The 27,029-nt window shown below is 45.6% G+C and overlaps 1 protein-coding gene across 1 annotated transcript in view; it reads right to left on the minus strand.

Annotated features, from left to right (window-relative positions):
* STK40 (serine/threonine kinase 40) overlaps positions 1-27,029 on the minus strand; it is a 1,174,020-nt gene that overhangs the window by 669,555 nt on the left and 477,436 nt on the right. The window contains exon 7 of the mRNA XM_044089696.1: positions 14,820-14,835. Within this exon, the coding sequence (XP_043945631.1) occupies positions 14,820-14,835 (16 nt within the window). The remainder of the gene's footprint in view (positions 1-14,819; positions 14,836-27,029) is intronic.

The raw sequence follows: 27,029 nt of genomic DNA on the forward strand, positions 1-27,029 counted from the left end.
TAGAGTTATCAACCAGGCATCTTTGCCTAGCATAGGAAGTAACTGTTGAAGAGTCAGCATCTTGAATTTTGGAATGTCCAGAAATGTGTTCAGAGTAGATAAATCCAGAATTGGACGCCATGATTTGTCTTTTCTGGGTACCAGGAAAAGTCTTGAGTAGAAACCTTGTCCTTTTTGCTCTTCTGGTACTGGTTGAATAGCCCCATGTTCATGGGGGACAAAACTTGTTTCTGGGCCTCTGCCCATTGATTTGGGGGCAGGTCTGGCCATCCGTTTGGGATTGGCAACGTGTGGAAATGAAATCTATATCCCTGGGATACTATATTTAAAACCCATTTGTCCTGGGTTATAAGTTGCCAGTTTCATGATAGAAGTGCCAGTTTTCCCACTAAAGGGGAGGCTAAAAGGCAAGTACTTGGTGAGCGTAGAGGGAAGTCATTGAGACTGTTTACCATAGGGAGGAACCTTGTTGCTTCCAGATTTGGAGGTGGAGGAACCCCATTGTTTTGTTCTAAAAGTCCCTTGTGACTGAAACCTGGAGCCTTTGAAATGTCTGGGTTTGACTTGAGTGGCTCTAGAAGGGATTGGAAAGGACCAGTTCTTAGTAGGCCAGTGCCTACTAAATCTTGGAGGTTGCACTTTTAAGAAATATTTCACAGTTTGCATAGATTTAGCTTTACCTTTCATCTTTTTTAAAACTTCTTCAGCCTTATTACCAAAGAGACGGCCCTGTTGTAAAGGAGCATCCAACAACTTTGCTTTAACATGATCAGGCAGAATTTGCTCTGAGCCAAGCATGCCTTCTTAGCACAGACCCAGTTACAGCAGCCCTGTAAAAGGCCTTCAAAGAATCAAAACCACATTGCAAAGTATGTTTTCCAACTTGTTCAGCTGAATATAATAAATCCTGTAAATCTTTATTTTCCACAGTCAGAAATTATCATTTTCTAAGTCCCATGATATGCTGTCGATATTTTAGCATATGAAATTGACAGTTTAAAGCCCTGATTGCCAAGGTTGCAGAAGTGCAAACCTTCTTACTCCATCTATCCAGCGCCCTGGAATCTCTATCAGAAGGGGCAGGGTTTTTAGCAGAAGAGGCCTTAATGCCCTTGGGATCCTGAGAAATGGTTTCAGGATCAGCAATGGGAATCTTGAAAAGGAATTTGTGGGAGTCAGGAACCCTGTAGTATCTGTCTGGCTTACAAGGAGCCGGAGGCAGAGAATCAGGAGCCATACTAGATTCTGAAAAAACAACAACAATGTCTAGAACAGGATGTACAGCCAAAGGCCTATGCTGAGGAGAGAAGAAGAAAATCCCTACGTCTCTTTTTAGATTCAGAGAAATCCTGACTTTCCCAGTGGAAATATTCCCTTAGGTATGTCAAGTTTCCCCAAAGGAAAAATCCTCAGGGGGAGAAGCAGAAGGAATGGAATCTTCTGCATCGGAGTCCTCATAAGTAGGTATAAACAAATTTTGTTCACTGGAAGAGTCAGAAGAAATAGAATCCTGTTCAGAAGATTCATAATCAATGTCTTGCCTAGGCCTCTTAGAATGAGGGGGTTGGCTACCCCTGATCAGAGTAATTAAATATTCAGCCATTTTCATCATTTGTTTTTTTAAACATAGGGGCATGCACATGTGGCCCAGGCATCGGTTTTTTAGACATATTTAGATTTTGGCCTTAGTTTTGAAGATGGCGTCGGTCTAATATACAAATCTGTAGGCCTGAAAACACCCTCAGAAGCCAGTGCCTGCACAGCAGCTCTGGACCCATCTAAGGTAGAGACATCCGCGGGTTCCATAACTGAAGCATCTCGTGGCATACTGGACTCTGAATGGGGCTCAGTAGTGGCCTGCGAATCAGAAGTAGCAGGTATCAGGGGCTGCGAAAGCGCCTCACTGAGTACCGGCGAACTGGCGACTAGCTTAGGAGAAGAGTTGTCAGTTTTGGACCTAGACTGTCCGTCTCTGCCTTTTTCTTTGCGTTTTTTAGGTATTCCGGTAGTCGGATTGCTAACAGACGACATTTCTGGATAATTGAATCGTGAAGCAAAATATTTAGAAGCAAACATTTAATAGTGCGTTGATTAAATTTAGCACAAAACCGACAGCAAGGCACATTGTGGTCAGGGCCTAGGCAAGGAATACAGTACAAATGAAAATCTTTATGAGGTATTTGCTTCCCACAAGTAATGTAATTATTAACTTTTACTAACATCGGTAAGGAGTAAGAAAAAGTTTCCCCAATGGGGTACTTAGCTTTTAGTTGAAGACTTTGGCTCTGAAGCTAAAACGAAAATTTCAGGAGTTGGCCGACCAGCACTTGCAAACTGCTTCTGCTTCGGGCACCGCGCGGCAAGAAAGACTGATGTAATGGCGTTGGCTGCATGTTTTATACTCCTGACGACCTGACGTCATGGAAGAAGGGACAGCAACCGATGCAGGACCCAAGACTATTAATCAGGCTGACTGACGGCAACCTGCCAGCAGATTACCCAAATGTAATGACTGCAACAGTGAAACACGAAAAACATCTCTAGGCGGTAGGCAAGGTATGATAGGAATCCTTGCTTCTAGATCCTGTAAATGTTGACACCATAGGCTTTTGAGATACCATTGTAGTTTCTTCATATGCAGCCTTGCATATGGAATTAGAAGAATGCAGGAGGCCATGAACCCCAAGGCTTGCAGTATTTGCCTTGCAGATAGGTGGGTTTTTGTGGCCACTTGTTTAAAGTAAGTTGTCAAATGTATCCGTTTCCCTGGCGTGAGTAAAGCCATCTGGGAAGTTGTATTCAAGCTTGCTCCCAGGAATATAATTTGTTGACAGGGTACCAGGTGGGATTTCTTTTCGTTTACGGTGAACCCCAGATAAGTCAGTACTCTTTGAACAAAGGCCAGACATTTGAAAAGAATGCCCTTGCTTTCTGCCTGAATTAGACAATCATCCAGGTATGGGTGTATTTGAATATTTCTTTGCCTGCAAAATGCAATGACTGGAGCTAGGCACTTTGTGAATACCCTGGGCGCAGTAGATAGGCCAAAGGGCAGTGCAGATAACTTATAGTGCATGTAGCCTGTTTGAAGCGCAGGTATCTTCTGCAAGACTCCCTAATATGGGTGTGCAGGTATGCTTCTTTTAAGAATAGTGTTGCCAACCATGCATCCTTGCCTAGCATAAGAAGCAGCTGGTGAAGAGTCAACATTTTGAATTTTGAAATCACCATAAAGGTGTTTAGAATAGAAAGGTCCAGGATAGGACGCCATGTATTGCCTTTTCTGGGTACCAGGAAAAGTTTCGAATAGAAACCTTGTCCCTTTACCTCTTCTGGTACCAACTGAATAGCCCCATGTTTAAGATAGACAGTACCTGATTTTGGGCCTCTGCCCACTGATTTGGAGGTAGATCTGGCCACCCGCTTGGTGTTGGTAACGTGTGGAAATGAAATCTGTATCCTTGGGGTACTATATTTAAAACCCATTTGTCCTGGGTAAGGAGTTCCCAGTTTTTGGCCTGCAGACCCATCTTTCTGCCTAAAGGAGCATTCAGTTGGGAAGTGCTTGGAAGTTTTAAAAGCAGGTCACTGAGGGGGGGGGGGGTCTTACTGCTCCCAGGTTTGGGTGCGGAAACCCCCCACTGCCTAGTCTTGTGTTTCCCTTGGGACTGAAACTTGGGGTTTCTGCTGTGTCTGGGTTTGGCTTGAGAAGACCTGGAGGGGGCTGGAAAGGACCAATTTTTAGAGGGCCAGTGCCTACTAAATCTAGGAGGCTGAACTAGTAAGAAATCTTTAACAGTCTGCATAGATTTAGCTTTATCTTCCATCTTTTTAAGAACTTCCTCAGCCTTATTGCCAAACAGGCGGTCCTGATTTAAGGGAGCATCCAACAATTTAGCTTTAACATGATCAGGCAAAGATTGCTCCTTAACCCAAGCATGCCTTCTGAGCACAGACCCAGTAACAGCAGCCCTGCAAGAGGCCTCTAATGAATCAAATCCACATTGCAAGGTAGGTTTTCCAAAAACAAAAAGCCGGCAAAGGTGGAAAATGCAGAATGCATTAAATCCTGTAATTCTTTGTTTTCAGCGCAGTCGGGAATTAACATCATTTTTTTGTTTAAGCAATCCAATAACATGTTGTTGATACTTTAACATATGAAACTGGCAGTTTAGCGCCCTAATGGCCAAGGTTGCAGCAGTGTAAATTTTCTTACCCCATCTATCCAGCGCCCTAGAGTCTCTATCAGAGGGGGTAGGATTTTTAGCAGTAGAAGCCTTAATGCCTTTGGGTCCCTGTGATCTGGATCTGCAATAGGATTTTTAAAAAGGAAATTGTGAGAATCAGGAACCCTGTAATATCGGTCAGGTTTTATGGGAGCAGGAGGCAAAGAATCAGGGACCAAACTAGATTCTGAAAAGGCATCATCAACAATGTCTAGTACAGGAGGTATAGCTAAAGGCCTATGCTAAGACAGGAGTAAGAAATCCCTAAGCCTCTTTTCTGAATCAGAAAAATCCTGGCTTTCCCAGTGGAAATGCTCCCTTAGAGTATGTAAGGTTTCACCAAAAGAAAAATCCTCTGGAGTAGAAGCAGAGGGAATAGAGTCCTCTGCATCAGAATCCTCATAAGTAGATGAGGGCAAATCCAGATCATCAGAAGGATCAGAAAAATCAGAATCCTGTTCAGAATATTCATAAACAACTTCAGTCCTAGGTCTCTTAGAAGGGGGAGGGTGGCTTCCCCTAATTAGATTTATAAGATCTTCAGCCATTCTTATTTGTTTTTTAGGCATAGAGGCCTGAGCATGCAGCCTGGGCGTCTGTTTCTTAAGCATGGTTCGGGATTTTGGCCTAAATGAAGGAGGCGTCTGTTTAATATGCAAGTCCATAGGCCTGAATATACCCTCAGAAGCTGGTGCCTGCACAGCAGCTCCGGACCCATCCAAGGCAGAGACATCCCCAGGGTTCCACGGTTGAAGCATCTTGCGGCATACTGGACTCCGAATGGGTCTCAGCAGAGGCCTGCGAGTCAGAAGTAGCAGGTATCAGGGGCTGCGAAAGTGCCTCATGGAGTACCGGCAAACTGGCGACTGGCTTAGGAGAAGTGTCATTGGCAGGTTTGGACCTCAGCTGCCTGTCTCTGTCTATCTTTTTTCTGAATCCCGGTAGTTGGATGGCTAACCGATTGCATTTCTGGATAATTAAACCAATAACCGAATTATTTAGAAGCGAAAATATACAGACGACGGATAGTATGCTGTTTTAAATAAAGCACAAAACCAACAGCAAGGTACGTCATTGGTCAGGGCCTAGACAAGGAATACAGTACGAATGAAAATCTTTGTGAGGTATTTGCTTTCCACAAGTAATGCAATTACTAACTTTTACTGACATCGGTAAGAAGCAAGAAAAAGTTTCCCCAATGGGGTACTTACTTTTAGTTTAAGACTTCGGTTCGGAAACTCGAAAAAGAAAATTTCAGGAGTCGGCCGACCGGCACTTTCTAACTGCTTCTGCTTCGGGCACCGCACAGCAAGAAAGACTGATGTAATGGCGTCGGCTGCATGTTTTATACCCCTGACGTCATGGAAGAAGGGACAGCAACCGACGCGGGACCCAAGACTTTGTTAATCAGGTCAACTGAGGGCTACTGCAAACAGATAACCAAAATGTAATGACTGCAACAGTGAAACACGAAGAACATCTGCCCTTGTAGAATGCACCTTTAAAAGAAGTTATGTCCTTACCATAACGTTCCATGTGGAGTGTTCATCTCGCCTTGGTTATTACACATGGGTTCGGAGCCGATCCTCGGCTCCGTGCCGGCCGACTGCAAGCTTTGCATCGAGAAGAAGCTCGAGGACATCCAATACCCACAATCCCCCTCTGCCTTTACCTCAGATCTAGTTTGCAAGCAAACCAGACATAAAGCACTCACACATGCCAACTATATACATAAAAGTACATATATACAACATACCAAGAGTATGATAGTAACACTAATACTGCAACAGCAGAAGGAGAATACTCCAGACCAGGCACCAAATTGAACGTTCTTCCTGAGGGTGGGAAGGGTGGGAGTGTAATAACCAAGGCGAGATGAACACTCCACATGGAACGTTATGGTAAGGACATAACTTCTTTATGTGAGAGTGTTCAATCTCGCGCCTTTGTTCTTACACATGGGTAGCGTCCCTAGCTCCATGATCCTGAGGAACTCAAGGGAGAACGTTCTTGAGCACAGTGGAACCAAAGGTTGCCCTATCCCTAGAAACCCTGTCCACTTTGTAATGAGAGATAAATGTATGTGGTTTAGCCCAAGTAGCAGCCGCACAAATAGTGTCTAAAGGTAAGCTGCGTGAGCCAAAGATGTAGAAACTGATCTGGTAGAATGTCCTCTGGGTTTTGCTGCTAATGTTTGGTCAGAAGCTTCATAAACATAAATGATACAGTCAGTTAGCCACTTAGAAAGAGTTCGTTTCGTAACTACAAGACCCTTTCTGCTATCAGCAAAAGCTACAAATAGTTGATCAGATTTCCTGTGATCTTTCGTTCTATCCAAATAAAATCTGAGTTGTCTATGGACGTCTAGTTTGTGCAACATATACTCCAATTTATTAGAGTGGTCTTTAAAGAAGGTGGGTAATTCGATGGACTGATTAATATTACTAGAAGAACAAACTTTGGGAAGAAAAGATGGATTAGTGCGTAGGGATACTCTGTCAGAATGAAAAATTAAATAAGGATGTTTGACCGATAGGGCCTGAAGCTCAGACACCAGTCTAGCAGATGTAATGGCCACTAGAAATAATGTTTTCCATGACAAAAATTTCAAAGTGCAACTTGAAGCTGGTTCAAAGGGTGGTAACATCAATTTAGACAGCAATAAGTTTAAATTCCATGGTGATGTCGGACTTCTGACTGGTGGTCTGATGTGAAAAGAACCTTTTAAAAAGGCTTTACAAAGTCTGTGAGCCATAATAGACGCACCACTTTCTTCTACATGATAGTTAGAAATGGCAGCTAACTGTACTCTTAAAGTAGCCGGGGAAGCTCCTTCATGAAATAATTCAGTCAAGAATTCTAAAACCTTGTTCAACGGAGCTGTAACAGGGTCCAACTGATGTGACTCCAGAAGACAAAACGCTTCCACTTACTGGTGTAAGTCTTAGTAGTGGAAACTTTATGAGAAGCTACTAAAATATCTTGAACCGAAGTAAGGGGAACCGACCTGGCTAGAAAGGAAGCGGAGCAGCCAAGCTGCTAGATGGAGAGATTCTAGAGATGGGTGAGGAACTCCTGACGAGTGAGTCAGTAGATCTGGCTCTGGGTCCAGCATCCAAGGTCCCCGAATGCGGTGATGCAATAGAAAGGGGAACCAAATTTGACGAGGCCAGAACGGAGCAATGAGAATAATAGTCCTCTGAAGGTTGTTGGCTTTCTGTAGAAACTTTGCAATCAGGGGAAATGGAGGAAAAGCATATAGGAGACCCGGGGGCCAATCGTGCACCAGCGTCCCTGGGGACTTCCCCTGGGGGTAATAGGGCAAAGTAGCTCCTGCATTTGGCGTTCATTGGAGACGCAAACAGATCGCAGGTAGGCTGGCCCCATTTGCGAAAAATCCTTCTCGCAACTGACTGTTTGAGGGACCACTCGTGAGGCAATAGTATTGCCCTGCTCAGCCTGTCGGCTATGATGTTGGATGACCCGGGATGTGCGTTGCGATCAGAAAGCGACCGTGGACTCTGCCCATTGCCAAATTCTCATGGCCTCTCTGCATAGTTGGTAAGACCTGGTTGCCCCTTGCTTGTTTATGTACCAGACTACGGACATGTTGTCTGTCTGAACTGCAATGGTCCCTGGAGGAAGAAGGGGAGCAAAGTGTTGCAACGCCAAAAACACTGCCCTCAACTCCAGAACATTGATGTGCAGATTGTACTCCAGACTGGTCCATTCGCCTTGGACTGTCTGTCCCTGAAAGATGCCCCCCCACCCTATCAGGGAAGCGTCCGTGGTTATCGTCGCTGACGGTGCGGGTAGCACAAATGGTCTTCCGCTGGATAGGTTGCAAGTCTGTAACCACCACATTAGGTGTGATTTGCATGTTTTCGTTATCAATATTTCGTGAGTCAGTGGAAGTTGTTGGAATGACCACTGTGCAAAGAGAAGCCATTGTAGCACTCTCATGTGCAGTCTTCCCAATGGTATCGCAATGAGAGAAGCTGCCATGAGACCCAAAACTTTCAGAACAATTTTTGCTGGGGACTTTCTGGACGACAGAAGAAGGGAAATGTTGAATTGAAGTGCTACTATTCTTTCTGTAGGAAGTTTTAGAACTAACTGACGCGTATCTAATTCCGCTCCTATGAATAAGATATGCTGTGATGGCTGTAGCAACGATTTTTCGAAATTTACTGAGATGCCAAGGTGTGTACAAAGCTGTAGGGTGTAATCCCTGGCTTGTATCAGTTGATGCCTGGTGGTGGCAGACAGGAGCCAGTCGTCCAGATACGGAAACACCTGGAATCCTAGGCGCCTCAGATGAGACGCTACCACTGCCATGCATTTGGTGAAGACCCTGGGGGCTGTGGTCAGACCAAAGGGCAGGGCTCAAACTGATAGTGACTGGCTCCCAGCCGGGCGCAAATGATCCCTGGACGCCCTGGCCATTTTGATGTGGTAGTATGCGTCCTTCAGATCTATTGAGCACATCCAGTCGTCCTTCTTTAAAAATGGAAGGATCGATTGAAGCGTGACCATCCGGAACTTTTCCTTCTTGACAAAGGTGTTTAGATGACTTAGGTCCAGAATTGGCCTCCAGTCCCCTGTTTTCTTTGGAACTAAAAGAACCTCGAGTAAGTTCGAATCCTATTTGGTCCGCTGGGACTGGTTGGATGACTCTTTTTCTAGCAGCTTTGAAATTTCTGTAGCTGCTGGCTCGCAGATGGGGTGGTACATCTGGAAGTTTTCTTTGGAATGGGGTGGATAGAAATGGGATTTTGTAACCTCTGGTAACAACGCTTTTACCCAATTGTCTGAAGAAAGGTTTTGCCAGGCCTGAGGGTATAAAGCTAGCGACCCCGACTGCCTCCAGAGCAGGACAGTCGGGCCTCCTCTCAGGAGTGCTGAAAGGTTTGCCAGGGAGGTTATCCCTGTCACCTTGGTTTTGCGGACCCTCTGCCGCCAGGGCGGCGTCTTCCACCTCTGCCCCCTCTGCCTCTAGAGGGGCATCACCCTGTGTGTTTGGGAAAGATCCTTGGGGTTTTGAAACCACATTTTCCCACCACGTTGCCCTTTGGGGTACGGTCTGGAAGGTGGAAAACGGACTCCGACAGCAGACAGAGTCTTTCCCTCCTGTTCACACCGGGTAAGGGTCTCCTTTACTTTAGGGCCAAAAGAGTGGCTCCGTCAAATGGGGCGTTAGTAAAGGAAGACTTGAAGGCTTCCGCAAATGAACATAAGCGCATCCAGGATTGCCTACGAAGAGCAATCGCTGAAGCTGCTGCCCTACTCGATCCTTCGCTGCATAGGATATCAGCCTCATGGATGAGTTCACAATGGACGTAAGGGTGTTGAGATGCGCTGTAACTTTCTCTGAGACAGCGGCATCTGTAGCACCCTGGAGGTATCTCCCAACTCTTTGACTAGATCCCTCTGTAAACGTGTAAAATGAGTTAAATAGTTCAGGGAACGCATGGAAAAAGCCGCTGAACTGAAAATGCGCTTCCGTATCTGTCCATGGTCCTAGAATCTTTGTTAGGCGGATGGACAGATGAGGAAGACTCCGACATCTCCTTTTCGTGGCGCTGCCACCACCATGGCGTCTACTGGAACTCCTTTGGTGAGGTAAGCTTTGTCCTGTGGTGCCGTGATGTACTTATTTGGCTTCCTAGGGACTGGTTCCACTGTCAGGAGTCTCCCATGCCCTTCGAGCAATTAATTCCATTAACTCATCAAAGGGCGGAGTGACCCAGGAGGAGGAAGGACGGGCACCAAATGCCTTCAGCAAAACTGACTCATCCTCAGAAGGGGAGGGCTTGCCAGTCACCTCTCTGTTTTAGGATCTCCAAGATGTCAGAAAAGAGACATCCTCTGTAGGTGACTTAGGGACCCTTCTGACTCATCTAAATCAGTATCAGATGTCAAGGATTCTTGTGGAGAATCCAAGTGTCTCCTCTTACACAGTCTTTTCCTAGGAACTTCTTCGTGGGGAGCATCCAAGAAGCCTCCGAGGAAGAGGGGCACCTCCAGGGGTGGCTGAGACACTGGTGCCCGACGCTTGACGTGGCCGTGGGTGCAGAGGAGGATAACGGTCCTTTGTGGGGAGGAGAAGCTGTACCTGCTGATGTGGTTGTCTGGGTAGACAACACCTTCCTCATGAGGTCGAAGTCCCCGGTCCCGAGTCGAGGTATCCCCGGTTCGAAGAAATGGGAAGAATCCCGAAACAGGAGCCGAAGGCACCGACCCGAGGACGGAACGAATCGATCCGTGCCGAGGCCCGAGAGAGCGTCGAACGAAACATCGGTCCGACTCTCGGTCCCGGAACCAAGGACGGATCTTCGCCCCGAGACTCCGGTACGGATCGGATGGAGTCGAGGTAAACGGTGCCGACCGAGAAAGGACGGTTCTGGCACCGAGGGCTCCACAATCATCAGTTCAGCTTCTTCCGGCTCCGAAGACTGGACAGGTCTCGGAGGAGGAACAGATGGAGATAGTGGCAGGCCTTCAAGTCTCGACATCAACTGAGAGGAGACCGAGATAAGCTTGGACAGGGCCGTATGCTCCATCAGTTTCTGCACCACACGGTCCACGCCGGTGTCGGAAAGGGGCCTAGAAGAACGAGTCGAAGGGATCGAAGACGGAGCCGACCTCAACAGAGTCGGTGGAGGGAGCTCCGTCACCGGTTCCAAGACTCGAGGCTCGAAACTGCCAACAGTTGAACACTCGGCCCAAGTCTGTGGAACCGGTGATCTAACTAGACCCGAAGAGCTCGGAGCCGATGACTTTGGCTCCGACGCCTTCGACCCTTCAAGACTTGAATGCCTGGTCTGAAGCATCCAGAGCCTCCTGGAAAGAGGGTTTCAACAATCCTCTATCCATCAGTTTCCTGCGCCTATCTGTCATGACCCTCCCACTAAAAGAGTGACAAATAGAGCAGTCCTCTTGTAAGTGGAGAGGGCCAAGACAGTAGACACAGGAACTGTGGTTGTCTGTGACCGACATCTTTTGGCCACACTGACAATGTTTGAAGCCAGATTTTATTTTCTCAGACATACTGACAAATGAAAGAGACAGTCCAGTCCAGTAAAAGTCAAATCCAGTAACAGTGTCAAATCCGTAATAAAAGTCCGTTTGATAATAGCTTAAAAAGCAAGACTACAACAAGTTTCTAGTCAAAAGTGTCAAATCCGTGATAACTGCTTAAAAGCAAGACTACAACAAGTTTCTAGTCACAAGTGTCCAAGTAGGGGTGGTAGGCCCCGAAAAACTCTATACCCGAAAGTTAACTAAGTTAAACTTATTCTAAGGTACCGAGAATTCCTAATCCACTCACACACCTAACTCTTACTTTAAGTAACTAGATTGAAAGAAAATTTTTGAAATTTAAACAGAATAGATAAAAATCTTATCTGTAAAGCCTCGAGCTAGTCTCCAGCGATGCGTATGCAGCAGCGGCAAACTAGATCTGAGGTAAAGGCAGAGGGGGATTGTGGGTATTGGATGTCCTCGAGCTTCTTCTCGATGCAGAGCTTGCAGTCGGCCGGCACGGAGCCGAGGATCGGCTCCGAACCCATGTGTAAGAACAAAGGCGAGATTGAACACTCTCACATCTAACATTATAGAATGCACCTTTACTAACATTAAAATACATTTTCCATGAAAAGAACAAAAAGGTTGCCTCGGAAATGCAGAAGGAGATAGTTTGCTTAGAAACAACCACACCCAAAGTCCTGGGATGAAAGGAAACACCACGCTGCTTAGATTTGCGAATAACTTTAGGTTTATCCAAACATCTGAGCTGTCTATACAAATCCAAGGTGTGAAGAAACCTTCTCAGTGGCAGACTTTAAAGAAGGAAAAAGATGACCACATCGCCACAACAGTCGAGAAATCCTGCTATGTGGCACACTTCATTACTAAGAGCTTTTCATCTAGAAAAAAGGTAATTGTCCCACTGTACTCATCCCTCATTAGACCCATCAGAGAGTACAAAGCCCCATTTGGTATGTACCTCACAACACATACGTAACAACTGGAAAGGCCGCAGAAATACCTCACTAAAAGAATCACAGGCTTAAAGCAGATGCCCTACGCTGACCGACTAAAAAAACTCCAGCTATACTCTGTCGCATATCGTCTACTCAGAGGCAATCTCTGCTTAACATACAAGGCCATGTCAAACCCAGAGCTGTTGGACATGCTACAGTTAAAGAAATCTCAATCCATCAGAGCCACACACTCCAGGGACCTAAACTTCATCAAAATGAACAAGACATGCTGGAGGGATAGGTTCCTGACCCAGAGACTCCCCATACTCTGGGATAGACTGCCCATACATGTCAAGCAGTGTGTCTCCTTGGCCCTCTTCAAAAGGAACCTTGACAACTGGATGGGAGATAGGAAATTTACCCCATGGATCAAGTCAGTCGCCCTGCTAGACAGGGGTCCAGGGAAGTAAATATTGTGGGAATAAATAGGGAATTGTTATGGCTAGGTTTGTACAGGCCCTAGGGCCAATAGTTTAGTATCAACCTATGAACCTATAAGACCGATTAAGGGACAACTCCTTGACCATCCTGGGCATAAAAGGATTAATACAGAGACACCCTATCTCTTTGGAAAACTAGGAAAGGAGGAACAGCTGAGAACCTGAAGTTCAGACACACTCTTGGCTGAAGTGCGAGCCAAAAGAAGTCTAACTACAACGTTGTAAGGAAACTAAAGAGGCAGGCTCAAAACGAGCCTTAGTCAATTTTCAGGTACAAAATTGAGGTCCCAGGAAAGTGGAATAGGCTTCCAGGGGGGGCTGATATGAAGGATGCCTTTAAAAAATTGCTCGACTCAAATCTAGAGGAGGAGTCAAGGGTAGACAAGTAGAAATTGAGGACAGGTGTGCTTTAAGTGAAGTATATGCCAAACCCAGCATGGAGCAAATCGCACAGAGAAACAAGAGAAACCTCCACAGATAGAGAATCCTGATAGCATGAGAGGCACCAGACAGAAAATCTTTTCCATTTGGACAGGTATGAATTTCTGGTAGTGGGTTTATCTGGCCTCCTGCAGTACCTGAAGCACATCCTCTGAAAAGAGGTGCCTGTAAGGGATCAAAACCCCATTACCCACAGTGTCAGTTGAAGAATGGATGGATAAGAGATCCCTTGTCTTGTGTGAGAAAATCTACCCGGTTTGGTAACTTGTGGTATTTGCCCTTTGCCAAGTGAGAAAGAAGGGAGAACCATGCTGGGTGGGCCAAATGAGAGTCACTAGTACGATTTTGGGAGAATCCTGCCTGATCTTGTGCAAGACTCGTGGTAACAGAGGAAGGGGAAGGGGAGGAAAGAAGTACAGAAACTTCCCTTTCCAAGGAAAAGACAGAGCATCCACTTTCCAAGCCAGAGTATTTGGGACTTGAACAGAATAGAGGAAGTGATCTGTTCAGAGGGGAGGCAAAAAGATCTACCAGAGGGATACCCCAACAATGGACAATGTCCACGAGCACATCACTGTGAAGCATCCATTCATGAACTTGTGTGCTGGACCTTCTCAAGGAGTCTGTCACTAGGTTGTTCTCTGAGGGGAATGTAAACTGCCTGAAGAGTCACTTGATACTGGAAAGAAAATCTCAGAGCTGAGGAAGACAGGACCTTGTACCTCCTTGCTTGTTGATATACCACACCACTCTGGCATTGTTTGTGAAAACTTTGAGGGGCCCTGGAAGAAAGAGGAATGAAAAGCCTACAGAGCCAAAAGCAGACTTCTCATCTCCCTTAGACTGACGTGGTCTGCCCTCTGATGAGGAGGCCAGAGACCATGAACCTTGAGGAAGCTACAGGAGACACCCCACCCCCTTTCTGAAGCATCTGTAAAGAGCTCCTGAGTTGGAACTGGAGCTTGAAAAGGAAGGCCTACGTTGAGTGAAAGCTGAAGAATCCATCACTGAAGCTCAAGCTTCAGATAGGAAAGGAAAGGTACTTGGAGGTCCAGGGGTAGCAATGTTGAAGCCCCACTGACTTGAGGTACCACCAAAGCTTCCTCATATTGAGCTTGGCAAGAGGGAGCAAGGGAATGGTGTAAGCCATAAACCGGAGAACCATGAGAATTCCCAGACCATAACAAATGCCAGAGGAAGTAGGGAATGGAAAAAGGAAATTTTAGAGAGCGCCTTGGGAGCACGTATCGATGCCAGCATGGGTACTATCTGAACTCTGTAGCTGAGAAAAATATGATCCTGGGAATGTGACAAAAGTACATTTGTGTACATTATCCATAAATGTTGCTCAAGTGTATTCACTGTTGCAGTCATCACATTTGGGATTATCCTGCCAGGGGTAGCTCTCAGTCAGCCCGAATACCAGAGGCTTAATATTTCTACGTTGGTTGCTGTCGCTCCAGGACTGACATCAGGTCGTTAGTGGTATAAAATCAGGCAGCCGATGACATTACATCAGTTTTTCTTGCTCTGTCAGGTGCCCCCAATAGGGAGCAGGATTTATGGTGGAACACCACCACCAGTCGAAAGTAAATACCAAAAATTAATTGTAAGGAGAGAGAGAGAGAGAGAGAAACAAGGGGGGATGGAGGGAGGGAAACCAGGACTACAACAGTGAATACACTGGAGCATCTACATTTATGTTAAGTGTACACAACTGTATGATGTTCTTCGTGTTTCACTGGTGCAATCATCACATTTGGGGTGATTCCCAAAGCTGAAGAAAAGGGTGGAGACAGTCAAGACTGGGGGGCTGGCTAGGATGCCCTGCAAGACTGCGGTGGCAAAGCCTGCCCTGGATTTGGTGAAGATAGGCAGGTGGTAATGCTTGGTGAAGGTATGAACAGATGTCCAGGTTGCAGCCTCCAGGATTTCCCTGGTGGGGACCCCTCTGAGAAAAGCTGCAGAGGTGGAGTTTGCTCTGGTGGAATGTGTCCTGACCCCCTTTGGGGTGGTTTCCCATGCTGTTTGTAGCAGAAATGGATGCAGTGTGCTATCCATTTGGAGACTGTTTGCTTGGATATGGCCTTGCCCTTTGCTCCTGCAGTGAAGCAGACTAGCAATTGACCAGTTTTTCTAAAATATTTACTCCTGTCCAGGTAGAATCCGAGCTGTCTGTGCACATCTAAAGAGTGCAGAATCATTTCCCCCTTGTTTTGTGGGTTAGGGAAAAAGGTGAGCAAATGAATGAATTGGTTGAGAGCCACACTGGACACCACTTTAGGCATGAAGGATGGGTTAGTCCTGAGGTAGACCCTATCAGCATGGAAAATGATGAAGGGCTCTACAGCCATGAGTGCTTTTAGCTCTTGTACTCTTCTAGCTGAAGTGATGGCCAGAAGCAAGGCTGTCTTCCAAGAGAGGAATTTTAACTCTGCTGAAGCTGCAGGTTCAAATGGGGGTAGGGTGAGCTTTTCCAACACAAAGTTAAGGTCCCAAGCTGGGGTAGGAGCTCTTCTGGGTGGCCTTAAGTTGTTAGCCCCTCTTAGGAACTGTTTGATGAGAGGGTGAGAATAGAGGTGGCTCTGTGCTGTAATAAGAAGAGATGGCAGAGGCATGAATTTTAATAAAAGAGAAGGATAGACCCCTGTGTAGCAGGTCTGCTAGGTAATCCAGGATGAGAGGTAGGGAGGGCTGTGCCATTCTGGCTCCCTTAGCCTGGATCCAGGTGCAAAACCTTTTCCACTTGTCAGCATAGGATTTTCTTGTGCTGAGGCATCTGGCCTCACATATAACATCTAGGACTTGTTTGCTTAGGCTGGCTGCTTGAGGAGAGGTCAGGGAATAAGCCAGGCTGCCAGGTTGAGGGTCTGCAATTGGGGATGCATGAATTCTCCATTCCTCTGGGTAAAGGGTGTTGGGATCTGAGGTAGGTGCTATGGTGGCAGGGGTTACAGGCTGCACAACAGTGGTTACCAGTGCTGGCATGGCCAGTCTGGGGCAATCAGGACTGCCCTCGGTTTTTCCTCCTTTATTTTGAGCAGTACCCTTGAAATGAGTGGTAGTGGGGGAAATGCATAGACCGAAAGGTTTACCCACTGGAAGGATATAGTATCCACTTTCCAGGCCTTGCTGTGAGGTTCCCTGGTGCAGAATTTGCTGAGCTGATTGGAGTGGGAGGCAAAGAGGTCCACCTTCGGGGTGTCCCACTTCTGGGTTACAAGGGTGAAAAGTTCTGTGGTCTAGCTGCCACTCATATGGGTCTAGCAGGTTTCTGCTTAAGTTATCTGCCAAAGAGTTTAGGGAGCCTAGCAGGAATTATGCTAGCAGGTGTAGTTGCATGGCTGAGGCCATGTGCCAAAGGGTCATGGCGAGCCTGCATACAGGATAAGAGTGAGTCCTTCCCTGCTTACTGTTGTACTACATCACTGTGGTGTTGTCTGTTTTGATCAGTAGAGGCCCCAGGGAGAGTAGGGGTCTGAAAGCTGTCAGGGTGTGCTGAACAGCTAGCATCCCTTTTTGGTTGATGTACAGATGTATTTGATTTGGGATCCAATGGCCCCGAATGCACCTGCCATCCAGGTGTGCACCCCAGGCATAATCTGATGCGTCTGTGGTGAGGGTCTGGGCGGTGTGGGATTGTGAGAAGGGAAGTCCCTTGTTGTGGTTGAATGCTGCCGCCCACCAAAGAAAATCTTTCCTTAGACAAGGGATCATTGGTATGACAGTTTCCAGGTCCTGAGAGTGTTGACACCAAAGGCTTTTTAGGTACCATTGTAGTTTCCTCATATGCAGTCTGGCATACGGAATAAGTAGAATGCAGGAGGCCATAAACCCTAGAGCTTGCAGGATTTTCCTTGCGGATAACTGGGTTCTGGTAGCTAGTTGAGAGACGTAGCCTGTCAGGTAGGCTTGTTTTTCTGGAGTAAAGAATGTCATCTGGGATGCTGGGTCCAGGCTTGCTCCCAGGAATACAATGTTTTGTGTGGGGACTAGTTTTGATTTCTTTTCACTGACAGTATACCCCAGGGAGGTCAGTAGGTCCTTTACAAAGGTTAGGTGCTGTAACAGCTTTTCTTGACTGGCTGCCTGAATCAGGCAATCATCTAAGTAGGGGTAAATTTGAATATTGCTTTGTCTGCAAAAAGCAATGGCTGGAGCCAGTCATTTTGTGAAAACTCTGGGAGCAGTGGGATAAGCCAAAGGGAAGCACAGAGAACTGAAAGTGCATAGATCCTGCCCTAAAACGTAGATATTTCCTGCAAGATTCCCTGACTAGGATGTGTAGGTAGGCCTCTTTTGGGTCTAGGGTGGCTAACTAAGCGCATCCTTAGAAAGCATATGAAGAAGCTGCTGGAGGGTGAGCATTTTGAATTTTAGTATCACCAGAAAGGTGTTTAGAATGGATAGATCGAGGATTGGGCGCCAGGTGCCCTCTTTTCTGGGTACCAGGAAGAGTCTGGAAATATAAACCGTGGCCTATCTGTTCTGCAGGAACATGCTGTATTGCCCTCATGGAGAGCAGGGGAAAGGACTTGTTTCTTGGCCTCTGCCCACTGGTTTGGAGAAAGATCTGGGAACCCTTTTGGGGTTGGCAGTGTGTGGAAATAAAATCTGCATCCCTAGGACACTATGTTGAGGACCCATTGGATATTGGTAATAAGAGGCCCAAGTTGCTTGCATGGAAGGAGAGTTTTCCACCTAGGGGCAAAAGCAGAGGTAAGGGGTGGAGGTGTAAAGTCATTGTGAGTTTTTACCACAAGGGGGTGGGCTTTACACTCCCTGTTTTTGAAGAGGAGGAACTCCATTGCTTAGTTCTCTGCATTCCCTGGGGCTGCTGTCAGAGGGGGGGGGGGGGTCTGCTTCCCCTGGGTCTGGGCTGAGCTGGCCTGGAGAGGGAAGGAAAGGACCAGTGCTTGGAGGGGCAATGCCTACTGAACCCCAGAGGCTGGACCTGTAAGAAATCTGTCTGCACAGATTTAGCTTTTTCTTCCATCTTTTTCAAGACCTCTTCTGCCTTAGTGCCAAATAAATTGTCTTTGTTCAGTGGTGCGTCCAATAATTTGGATTTGACATGGTCTGGCAAGGTCTGTTCCTTAAGCCAAACATGCCTTCTAATGACAGAACCAGCAAATGCTGCCCTGCAAGATGCTTCTAGGGTGTCAAAGCCACATTGCAAAGTATGCTTAGTAACTTGACTTGCAGAATGCATAAGCTCTTGTAATTCTTTATTTTCTGCACAAGCAGGAAAGGAAGATATTTTTTGTTTGAGGAGTTCCATGGTATGCTGCTATTTCGGCATGTGGAACTGACAATTTAATGTTCTAATAGCAAGAATAGTAGAGGTGTATACTTTTTTACCCCATCTGTCTAAAGCGCGGGAATCCCTGTCTGAGGGGGGTGAGACTCTTAGCTGAGGTTGCTTTAATTCCTTTAGGTCCTTGAGAGATGACCTCTGGGTCAGCAGCAGGATTTTTGAAAAGGAATTTGTGAGAATCGGGGACTCTGTAGTACCAGTCAGGTTTCCTGGAAGCAGGAGGAAGTGTCAGGAGTCAAACTGGATTCCATTAAAACATCATCCACAACATCCAGGACAGGAGGAATGGCTTAAGGTCTGTGCTGTGGTAAATCTAAGAATTCCCCGATTCTCTTTTTTGACTGAGGATAGTCTTGACATTCCCATTGGAAATGCTCCCTTAAAATATGAAAGGTTTCCCCAAATGAAAAATCCTTGTGTGAAGAGGCAGAAGGAATGGATTCCTCTGCATCAGAATCCTCATAAGCAGAGAGGGGTTGCATGTCTTCATATTCAAAAGCATCACAGTCATTGGACTCCTGTTCAGATAAAAATACTGGGGGACAAGTCTCTCTTTTGGAAGGAGTAGCCTGGCTTCCCCTAATAAGCACAAGGTCTTCAGCCATTTTAAGCATTTGAGATTGAGGCAAGGATGCAGGTGCCAGAGCTTGGGTCGTTTTTTGGGCGTAATTCATACCCTGGCCTTAGAAACTCTGCAGTTTTAGAAAGAACTAAAAACGCGAAAGAAGACTCTCTGTGTCGAGTATCGGTAGTGAGAAGTACTTCCTCGGAAGCCAGTTCCTGCTCAGCGGCTCTGGACCCATGCAAGGTAGAGACATCAGCAGCATCCTTAGTCAAAGAGTCTCGTTACTTACTGGACTCCGAAAGGGTCTCAGTAGCAGCCTGCAAATCCACAGACGTGGACATCAGGGGCTGTGAAAGTGCCTCACTGAGGACTGGAGAACTGACGACTAGCTTAGCAGAAGCATCGTCGGCAGTTTTGAACCTGTGCGGTCTCTCTTTTTCCTTACGTTTTTTCAGAAGATCGGTAGTCGGATGGCTTACCAAAGCCATATCAGAATTCAAGGACAGAGCAAAAATATCTAGCTACAATAAGGGTCCAACGACGTATAATTCGGATGTTGAACAAAGCACAAAAGCAACAGTGAGGGACGTCGTGGTCTGGGCCTAAACAAATGACGGAGTAAGAATGTAAGCTTCTGTGTGGTATTCGCTTTCCACAGGCGAGACAATTAACTTTTTCTGACATTGGTTAGAGCAAGAAAAAAGGATCCCCAATGGGGTACTTAGCTTTAGAAGACTTCAACTTCAATTCGGAAACAAAAACTCAGGTAGCGGCCAACCGGCACTTGTGCAAACTGCTTCTGCTTCAGGCTCCTTGGCAAGAAAGACTGATGTAATGGCGTTGGCTGCCTGATTTTATACAACTGACTACCTAATGTCAGTCCTGAAACTACAGCAACTGATGCAGAAATACTAAGCCTCTGGTATTCAGGCCAAATGAGGGCTACCCCTGGCAGGATAACCCCAAATGTGATGACTGCAACAGTGAAACACGAAGAAAATCTGATTTCTGGAAGTTTACTGTGAACCCTAGACTCCCAACAGGGTAGTAGTAAACATGAGATCCTGAAGCAGGGTGTTAGGGGAAGCAGCTTGAATAAATAGATTGTCTAGATCAGGAAAGATATGAATTCTTTGAATCCAGCAAAAAGCAATGGCAAGAGTGAGGCATTTGGTGAATACCCTTGAGGCAACAGAGATGCCAAAAGTCAAAGAAAACTGAAAATACAAGGAAGAGGTTATACATCCTTGTAACCCAGAGATACCAGAAAGGTCTAGGGTAGAAAGAGGAAATAATGTCTGCAGAGAGAACATCAGAAAGGAGGGAAGGAATCTTGAGAAAGGTGTTCAGCCAGGAAACATCCATAATTGGTCTCCATGTGCCCTCCTTTCATGGGTCTTTAAACATTCTGGAATAAAAACCCTTCCACACCTTGGCAAGAGGCATGGCTTGAACGGTACCCTGAGCTAAAAAAAAAAAAAAAAAAAAAAAAAAAAAGAGTATGAAGAACCTCTGGGAAATGACAGAGCTGTTCCAGAGAAGGTTGAGGAATGCCTGAAAAGGGAAGGGACTTCCAAATCATGAAATATCCCTGATGGATAATGGTCAGAACCTAAGAGTCTGAAGTGATTTGTAGCCAATCTGGAAGAGAGGCAAAGACAAAGGGACAAGGGAACCTGGTCAAGGGAAGATGGAAGTAAACCTTCAAACAGAACCTGGCTTGTCCTGGAAAGCAGGTTTCTGGGTGGCAGGAGTCAGAGCAGACTTGACAGGAGGCACACACTTGGAACTCTTTTTGCCCTTCGGATGAGGGTGACATTGCCTATAGGTAGATTTGGAGGGACGATTCCTCTGTAGTTTGGGAATAGGAGAAATAAAAATATATTTCAGATACTGCAAGGCTTTGCCCTTGTCCTGGAGAATCTTGAAATGCCCAACAGAAGCAGATCCAGAGATTTTTACTATCTAAAGGAGTATCCAAAAGTTTGGCCTTGATATCATCAGGCAAAGTCTGAAGACAAAGCCAAGAATAAGCCTCTTGACTGAACCAAATGCAGCAACCATGGAAGATGCATCCAACTGCATTAGTAGATTCCAGCAGGGAAAGGTCCAAATCCTTCCCCCTCAGTGCAAAAAAGTCAGAAACAAAATGAGAAAGGACAGCCAAAATGTACCTGGTCATACAAGTCTGGTAGTTGATGGCACTAAAGGATAAATTTACCTGCAGTGTAAACTTTCTTGCCCAGCATTTTGATAGGCCTACTATCTTTATTAGAATGCAACAGCTTGGAGTGTAACTGGGCTGGCTTATCAGAGCAGACTGACACTACAGGAGTCTCAGTCGAAGGGCATTTTATAAAAAAATTTGCAATGCTCAGACACTTTATAGAACATACCTGGCTTCTCAATTGCAGGAGGCTAACTACGTCGTGGTCAGGGCCTAAACAAGTAATAAGTAAGAGTGGAAATCCTTATGAGGTATTTGCTTCCCACAAGAAATACAATTAACTTTTTCTGACATCGGACTGGAGCAAGAAAAAAAAGTTTCCCCAAAGGGGTACTTAGCTTTGAGAAGTCGTCAGTCTTCGGACTGAAGCACGAAAAAATATCAGGAGTCAGCCGACCGGCACTTGCGAACTGCTTCCACCACACAGCAAGAAAGACTGGAGAACATGGTGTCGGCCGGCAGCTTTGTACTCCTGGTGCTCTGACGTCAGGGAGCATGACTGAACAGCAGACGCCGGACCCAGACTTTGGGATTCTGGCCGACTGAGGGCTGCCTGCCGGTAGGAAGAACCCTACAGTGATGACTGCAACAGTGAAACACGATGAACATCTGGGCTGGTTTATCAGAGCAAACTGACACTACAGGAGTCTCAGCCGAAGGGCATTTTATAAAAAAATTTGCAATGCTCAGAATCTGGCTTCTCAGGTGCAGGAGGCAGAGTCAAGAAATATAGATGTTGTTGAAAAGGTATCCACAAAAGCAGTCAGAATAGGTGGAACACAGCAGATAGTTTGGAAGACTCAAAATAAGCCATCATATGCACAATGGTATCCTCAAAGAAGAGCTCTTTCAATGGGGAAACTGGTCTTAAGAATCCTCCTTTGAACTGCAGTCTAAGGGGGAAGGGATTTTGAAAAAATAAGCCAAGGATTTTTCCAGAGTAGAGATCTTCATCTGAGGAATTCAATTCCCGAAGCCTTTTGAGTGGAGTGGAAGACCAGGGAGGAAGAGACAGATTCCTTGAAATGAATGAAATCCTGCCATTCATGCTGGGGATCCTTAACAGGGGAAATATGCTGTGTTTTTTTTTTTCTTTCTTTTTCTGCAGGACATCTTCTCGAAACACCCTAGGAGGGTCAGACCCCTGGCATGACTACAATGGTCCTAAGAATCTCCTCCCTTACTAAGATATGAGGAATCCCCCTCAGTCTTTTGGCTATAATTAACAGAGGTTCCCTCTCAACATCAAGTACAGACATTAAAAAAACCTCATAGTATATGCGAGAAGCCAGATTCATACCAGACTGATGGGGTTGTGGCACAGAAATCAGAACCAACCAACAGACCATCCTCAGGGCTTTCACCAGCCTCGAAAGAGATGTCTGGGGGAGGGTGGACAGCAGCCAGATCAGACCTAACTTTTTGACCTTCTTGGCAGACGTCTGGCAATAGGGATTCAAGGATTTTGCCATAGCACCCTGCGCCAAGAACTTAAGACATTGGCTCTCCAGCTATATGGACAAGGAGAGCAACTACATAGGACATTGGGCACAAAACACCTGGCACAGAGCACTGTGTATGATTGTGGGAAGCACCCCAATAAGAGAGACACTGGTTGTAATGGTCATTATGGAGAATCTGCCTCCCACACGGACATTTTCCCTTTATGGATGACATGAACTCAATAACAAAATGAAGAAACAACCTCAACAAAACACTTATCTGAAAACATGGCTTGGTAACAAGCACAGCAGGAGGACATTCAGACCAACACTCAGCAATGTCATTCAGACTGGCAGCAAAGTAGCTCTAAGCATGTGTGTCTGTATGTGAACTTTATGCTCTGCACCTTGCGTAGGGATTATACATGTGGCACATGATGCCTATATGAACTAAAGTCTTTAGTATACTGGCTGGACATTGGGCTATCCTAGGCAACAGATCCCTTAGGTAAAGAATACCGCAACAGTGACATGGAATGACATGTAATTACAGGTACCACTTTGGACTACTATCTTTCTTGTCAATATACATTTTTGTTTCCTCCCTCATCTATGCACTACACACTACTCTCTTCTTCACCTCCCCCTGCCAACAAACTCATATCAAACAGCTTTTTGCACACAACCATGCCACACTCAACTATTTATCTATATACAAGCATCTCCCCACCCTTTACCAGACCCCTCTCTCTCAATTTCTCACAGCACTCCTTTCATTAATATACCATACAGCCATCTTACCAAACCTCCAACTTCTTCTACTCACCATCTAAACTCTCACCATCTCAACACACAATGACAGAAGTCAATTGTTACTGTTTTCTACACTCAACACTAGGTCACTTCACTACTTACTATAACATTCCCACATCACAACCCAACTCCATCACAAATACACACATATTACATCACAAAACCCTCTCTCTTCCTGTCTCTCAATCTTCACTCCATCCTGAAACTTAGTGGAGACATTCACCCAAACTCTGGACACAACTACCCACCGTGACCAACCCATTATTTTGCAATGCTCCCAACACTACTTTCCCAACAGGAAATGAATATAACCTCATTCATTTCAACAATAATGTCAGAAGTACCTGCAACAAAATACATGATATCCATGCATGTCTAGATTTTTACTCCCTAGATAAAACTATAAGAGCTAAAGGCTTTGGTATACTGGACAGATGTTGGGCTATCCTTGGCAGGAGATCCCTTGGGTAAGGAATACTGACAGTGATAAGGAAGGACATCTAGAGCTACTGTGTCAGGTTTGGAAATAGTTTATACAAATTTAAAAGAAAATAATGAGGAACTTTATACATTCTATCTGCCTTTTTAGGGACAGCTGGCCATCAGGAAAGCTGAAGACATTAATACTCAAATCCAATAAAGCAAGCAGAACAGGAGGAATCGGTGCAGGATCTGGAAAATGCTTTTTTAGTACCGCATAATATTTTTATAGTGAATCATGAAGTGCAGTGGATTAGCAAGGAGGAAGTAAGGATAGCTATGAAGAGGATGAAGAATGGAAAGGCTGTTGGTCCAGATGACATACCTGTGGAAGCAAGGAGGTGTTTAGGTGAAATGGCAGTGGAGTTTTTAACTAGATTGTTTAATGAAATCTTGGAAAGTGAGAGGATGCCTGAGGAATGGAGAAAAAGTGTTTTGGTACCAATTTTTACAAATAAGGGTGATGTGCAGAGCTGTAGTAACTACAGAGGGATTAAATTGATCAGTCACAGCATGAAGTTATGGGAAAGAGTTGTGAAGGGAGTTGATTAGTGATCAGCAGTATGGTTTCATGCCAGGAAAGAGCACTACAGATGCGATGTTTGCTCTGAGAGTGTTGATGGAGAAGTACAGAGAAGGTCAGAAGGCGTTGCATTGCGTCTTTGTGGACTTAGAGAAAGCATATGACAGGGTGCCTAGAGAGGAGTTGTGGTATTGTATGAGGAAGGTCGGGAGTGTCAGAGAAGTATGTAAGAGTGGTACAGGATATGTACGAGGGTAGTGTGACAGTGGTAAGGTCTGCGGTGGTTGTGACGGATGCATTTAAGGTGGAGGTGGGATTACATCAAGGATCAGCTCCGAGCCCTTTCTGATCTGCAATGATGGACAGGTTGACAGACGAGATCAGACAGGAGTCCCCGTGGACTATGTCTGCAGATGACATTGTGATCTGCAGTGAGAGTAGGGAACAGGTGGAGACAACCCTGGAGATGTGCTCTAGACAGAAGAGGAATGAAGGTCAGCATGACTAAGACAGAATATATGCGTGTAAACGAGAGGGAGGATAGAGGAATGGTGAGGATGCAGGGAGTAGAGGTGGCGAAGGTGGATGAGTTTAAATACTTGGGATCAACAGTTCAGAGTAATGGTGAGTGTGGAAGAGAGGTGAAGGAGAGAGTACAGGCAGATTGGACTGGGTGGAGAAGAGTGCCAGGAGTGATTTGTGATAGACGAGTACCAGTAAGAGTGAAAGGGAAGGTCTACAAGAGGGTAGTGAGACCAGCTATGTTATATGGGTTGGAGACAGTGGCATTGACAAAAAGGCAGGAATCAGAGCTTGACGTGGCAGAGTTGAAGATGTTAAGATTTGCACTGGGTGTGACGAGGATGGACAGGATTAGGAATAAGTATATTAGAGGGTCAGCCCAGGTTGGAAGGTTTGGAGACAAAGCCAGAGAGGCAAAATTACTTTGGTTTGGACATGTGCTGAGGAGGGATGCAGAGTACATTGGGAAAAAGATGCTAAGGATGAAGCTGCCAAGTAACAGGAAAAGAGGAAGGCCTAAGATAAGGTTTATGGATGTGGTGAGAGAGGACATGCAGGTGGTTGGTGTGACAGAGCAAGATGCAGAGGACAGGAAGAAATGGAAACAGTTGATCCGCTGTGGCGACCCCTAAAGGGAGCAGCTGAAAGAAGTAGTATTAGTAGTAATGCATAATATTTTTAAAGGACAGAGAAAACTCAGCATTCTTCCACTGAAAACACCGACACTTTCTAGTAAGTGTCAGAAAAAGAGACACTCCCCCCCCCCCCCCCCCCAGGAAGAATCAAACTGAGCTATCCTCCGTCTGAATCAGAAATCTGAGGACAAACTACATCCATCCATGCATCTTCCTGCTCAGATTCAGAATCTTAAATCTCTTCAGGAAATGCATCCCTCTTTCCTTTACCAGAAACTACTTTACATGAAGGATCAATAGCCTGAACTATACCCTTAGCCAAACCCAGTAAACTACTCTTATCCAAAAGAATGTAAGGAGGAGCAGATACATGCTTGGTTTTAGTTTTTTTGACAGTAAAAATGGGACCAACCTGGTTTCTAATGGCAGCAGCAACTTCCCCAATGATAGTATAGCATTCTGATACAACAGGGAAACCTTCACTGTTCCCTCTCCCAGAATTGACAAGAGTGGCTCTCCCTTGTTCACTGAGGGGACAACAGCCGCAGAGGATGTGGCTAATCCCTGGTCCATAGTGGCTGTAGGTGCTACACAAGAGGGATCTGGGGTAAAGGATGAGTGATCGGAGGTGCAAACGGCCACAGTAGGGTTGCCCACCTGCAGATGAAGCAAACTGCTAGCCTGTTGTGGTGGCAAAGGCTGTTTGCATAATTTTTTTATTTTTGTGGCTGGAAGAAGGACCAACCATGGTACCAGAAGTCTGTTTCACGGTCAAGCCGAAATGGTGAGTCAAACTTTCTTCCTATAGAAGAACAGCAGCAAATGCCAGTAAACACAACCACTCTACAAAAGCTATTTTCTACATAAAAATCCAGTAAAAAGTGCTTCTAAATACTATGCCAGCTCCAACAAAAGTAAAATAAACAATTATCCACAGAAAAATGTTTTCAGTTACTTTACACCACATTTAAACTGACATGAAAAACAAGTCTTCTATTTAAAAGTATGTTAGAGCTTCATGGCAGTCCATTAAAACACAACACTTCTAGCTTTAAAATATCTTTTCTGAAGACAAAAGTGATAAAAACAGCAACACAAGAACATGCAAAGGGAACACCTCCCCAGCAAACAACAGCACAAGCCAATCAACGATCCTCAACAGCCTCACAGGAGCATACTCTGGCAGCAGTAAATCTCTGAAGGACTTTGCACCCAAATTTGTCTTTTAGTTAAGCTCAGCTTCAGCTACCTGACAGTTTGGGCAAGTGGAAGGTGCCCTGAAGCTTTGGGAGCTAGACGACTGTTATATCCTTGACAGGATATAACCCATACAGCTAAGGCTACTGCAGCAGT

This window comes from Protopterus annectens, chromosome 1.part1 (assembly GCF_019279795.1).
Source record: "Protopterus annectens isolate FY-2018-M chromosome 1.part1, PAN1.0, whole genome shotgun sequence".
NCBI classification, from domain to species: domain Eukaryota; kingdom Metazoa; phylum Chordata; order Ceratodontiformes; family Protopteridae; genus Protopterus; species Protopterus annectens.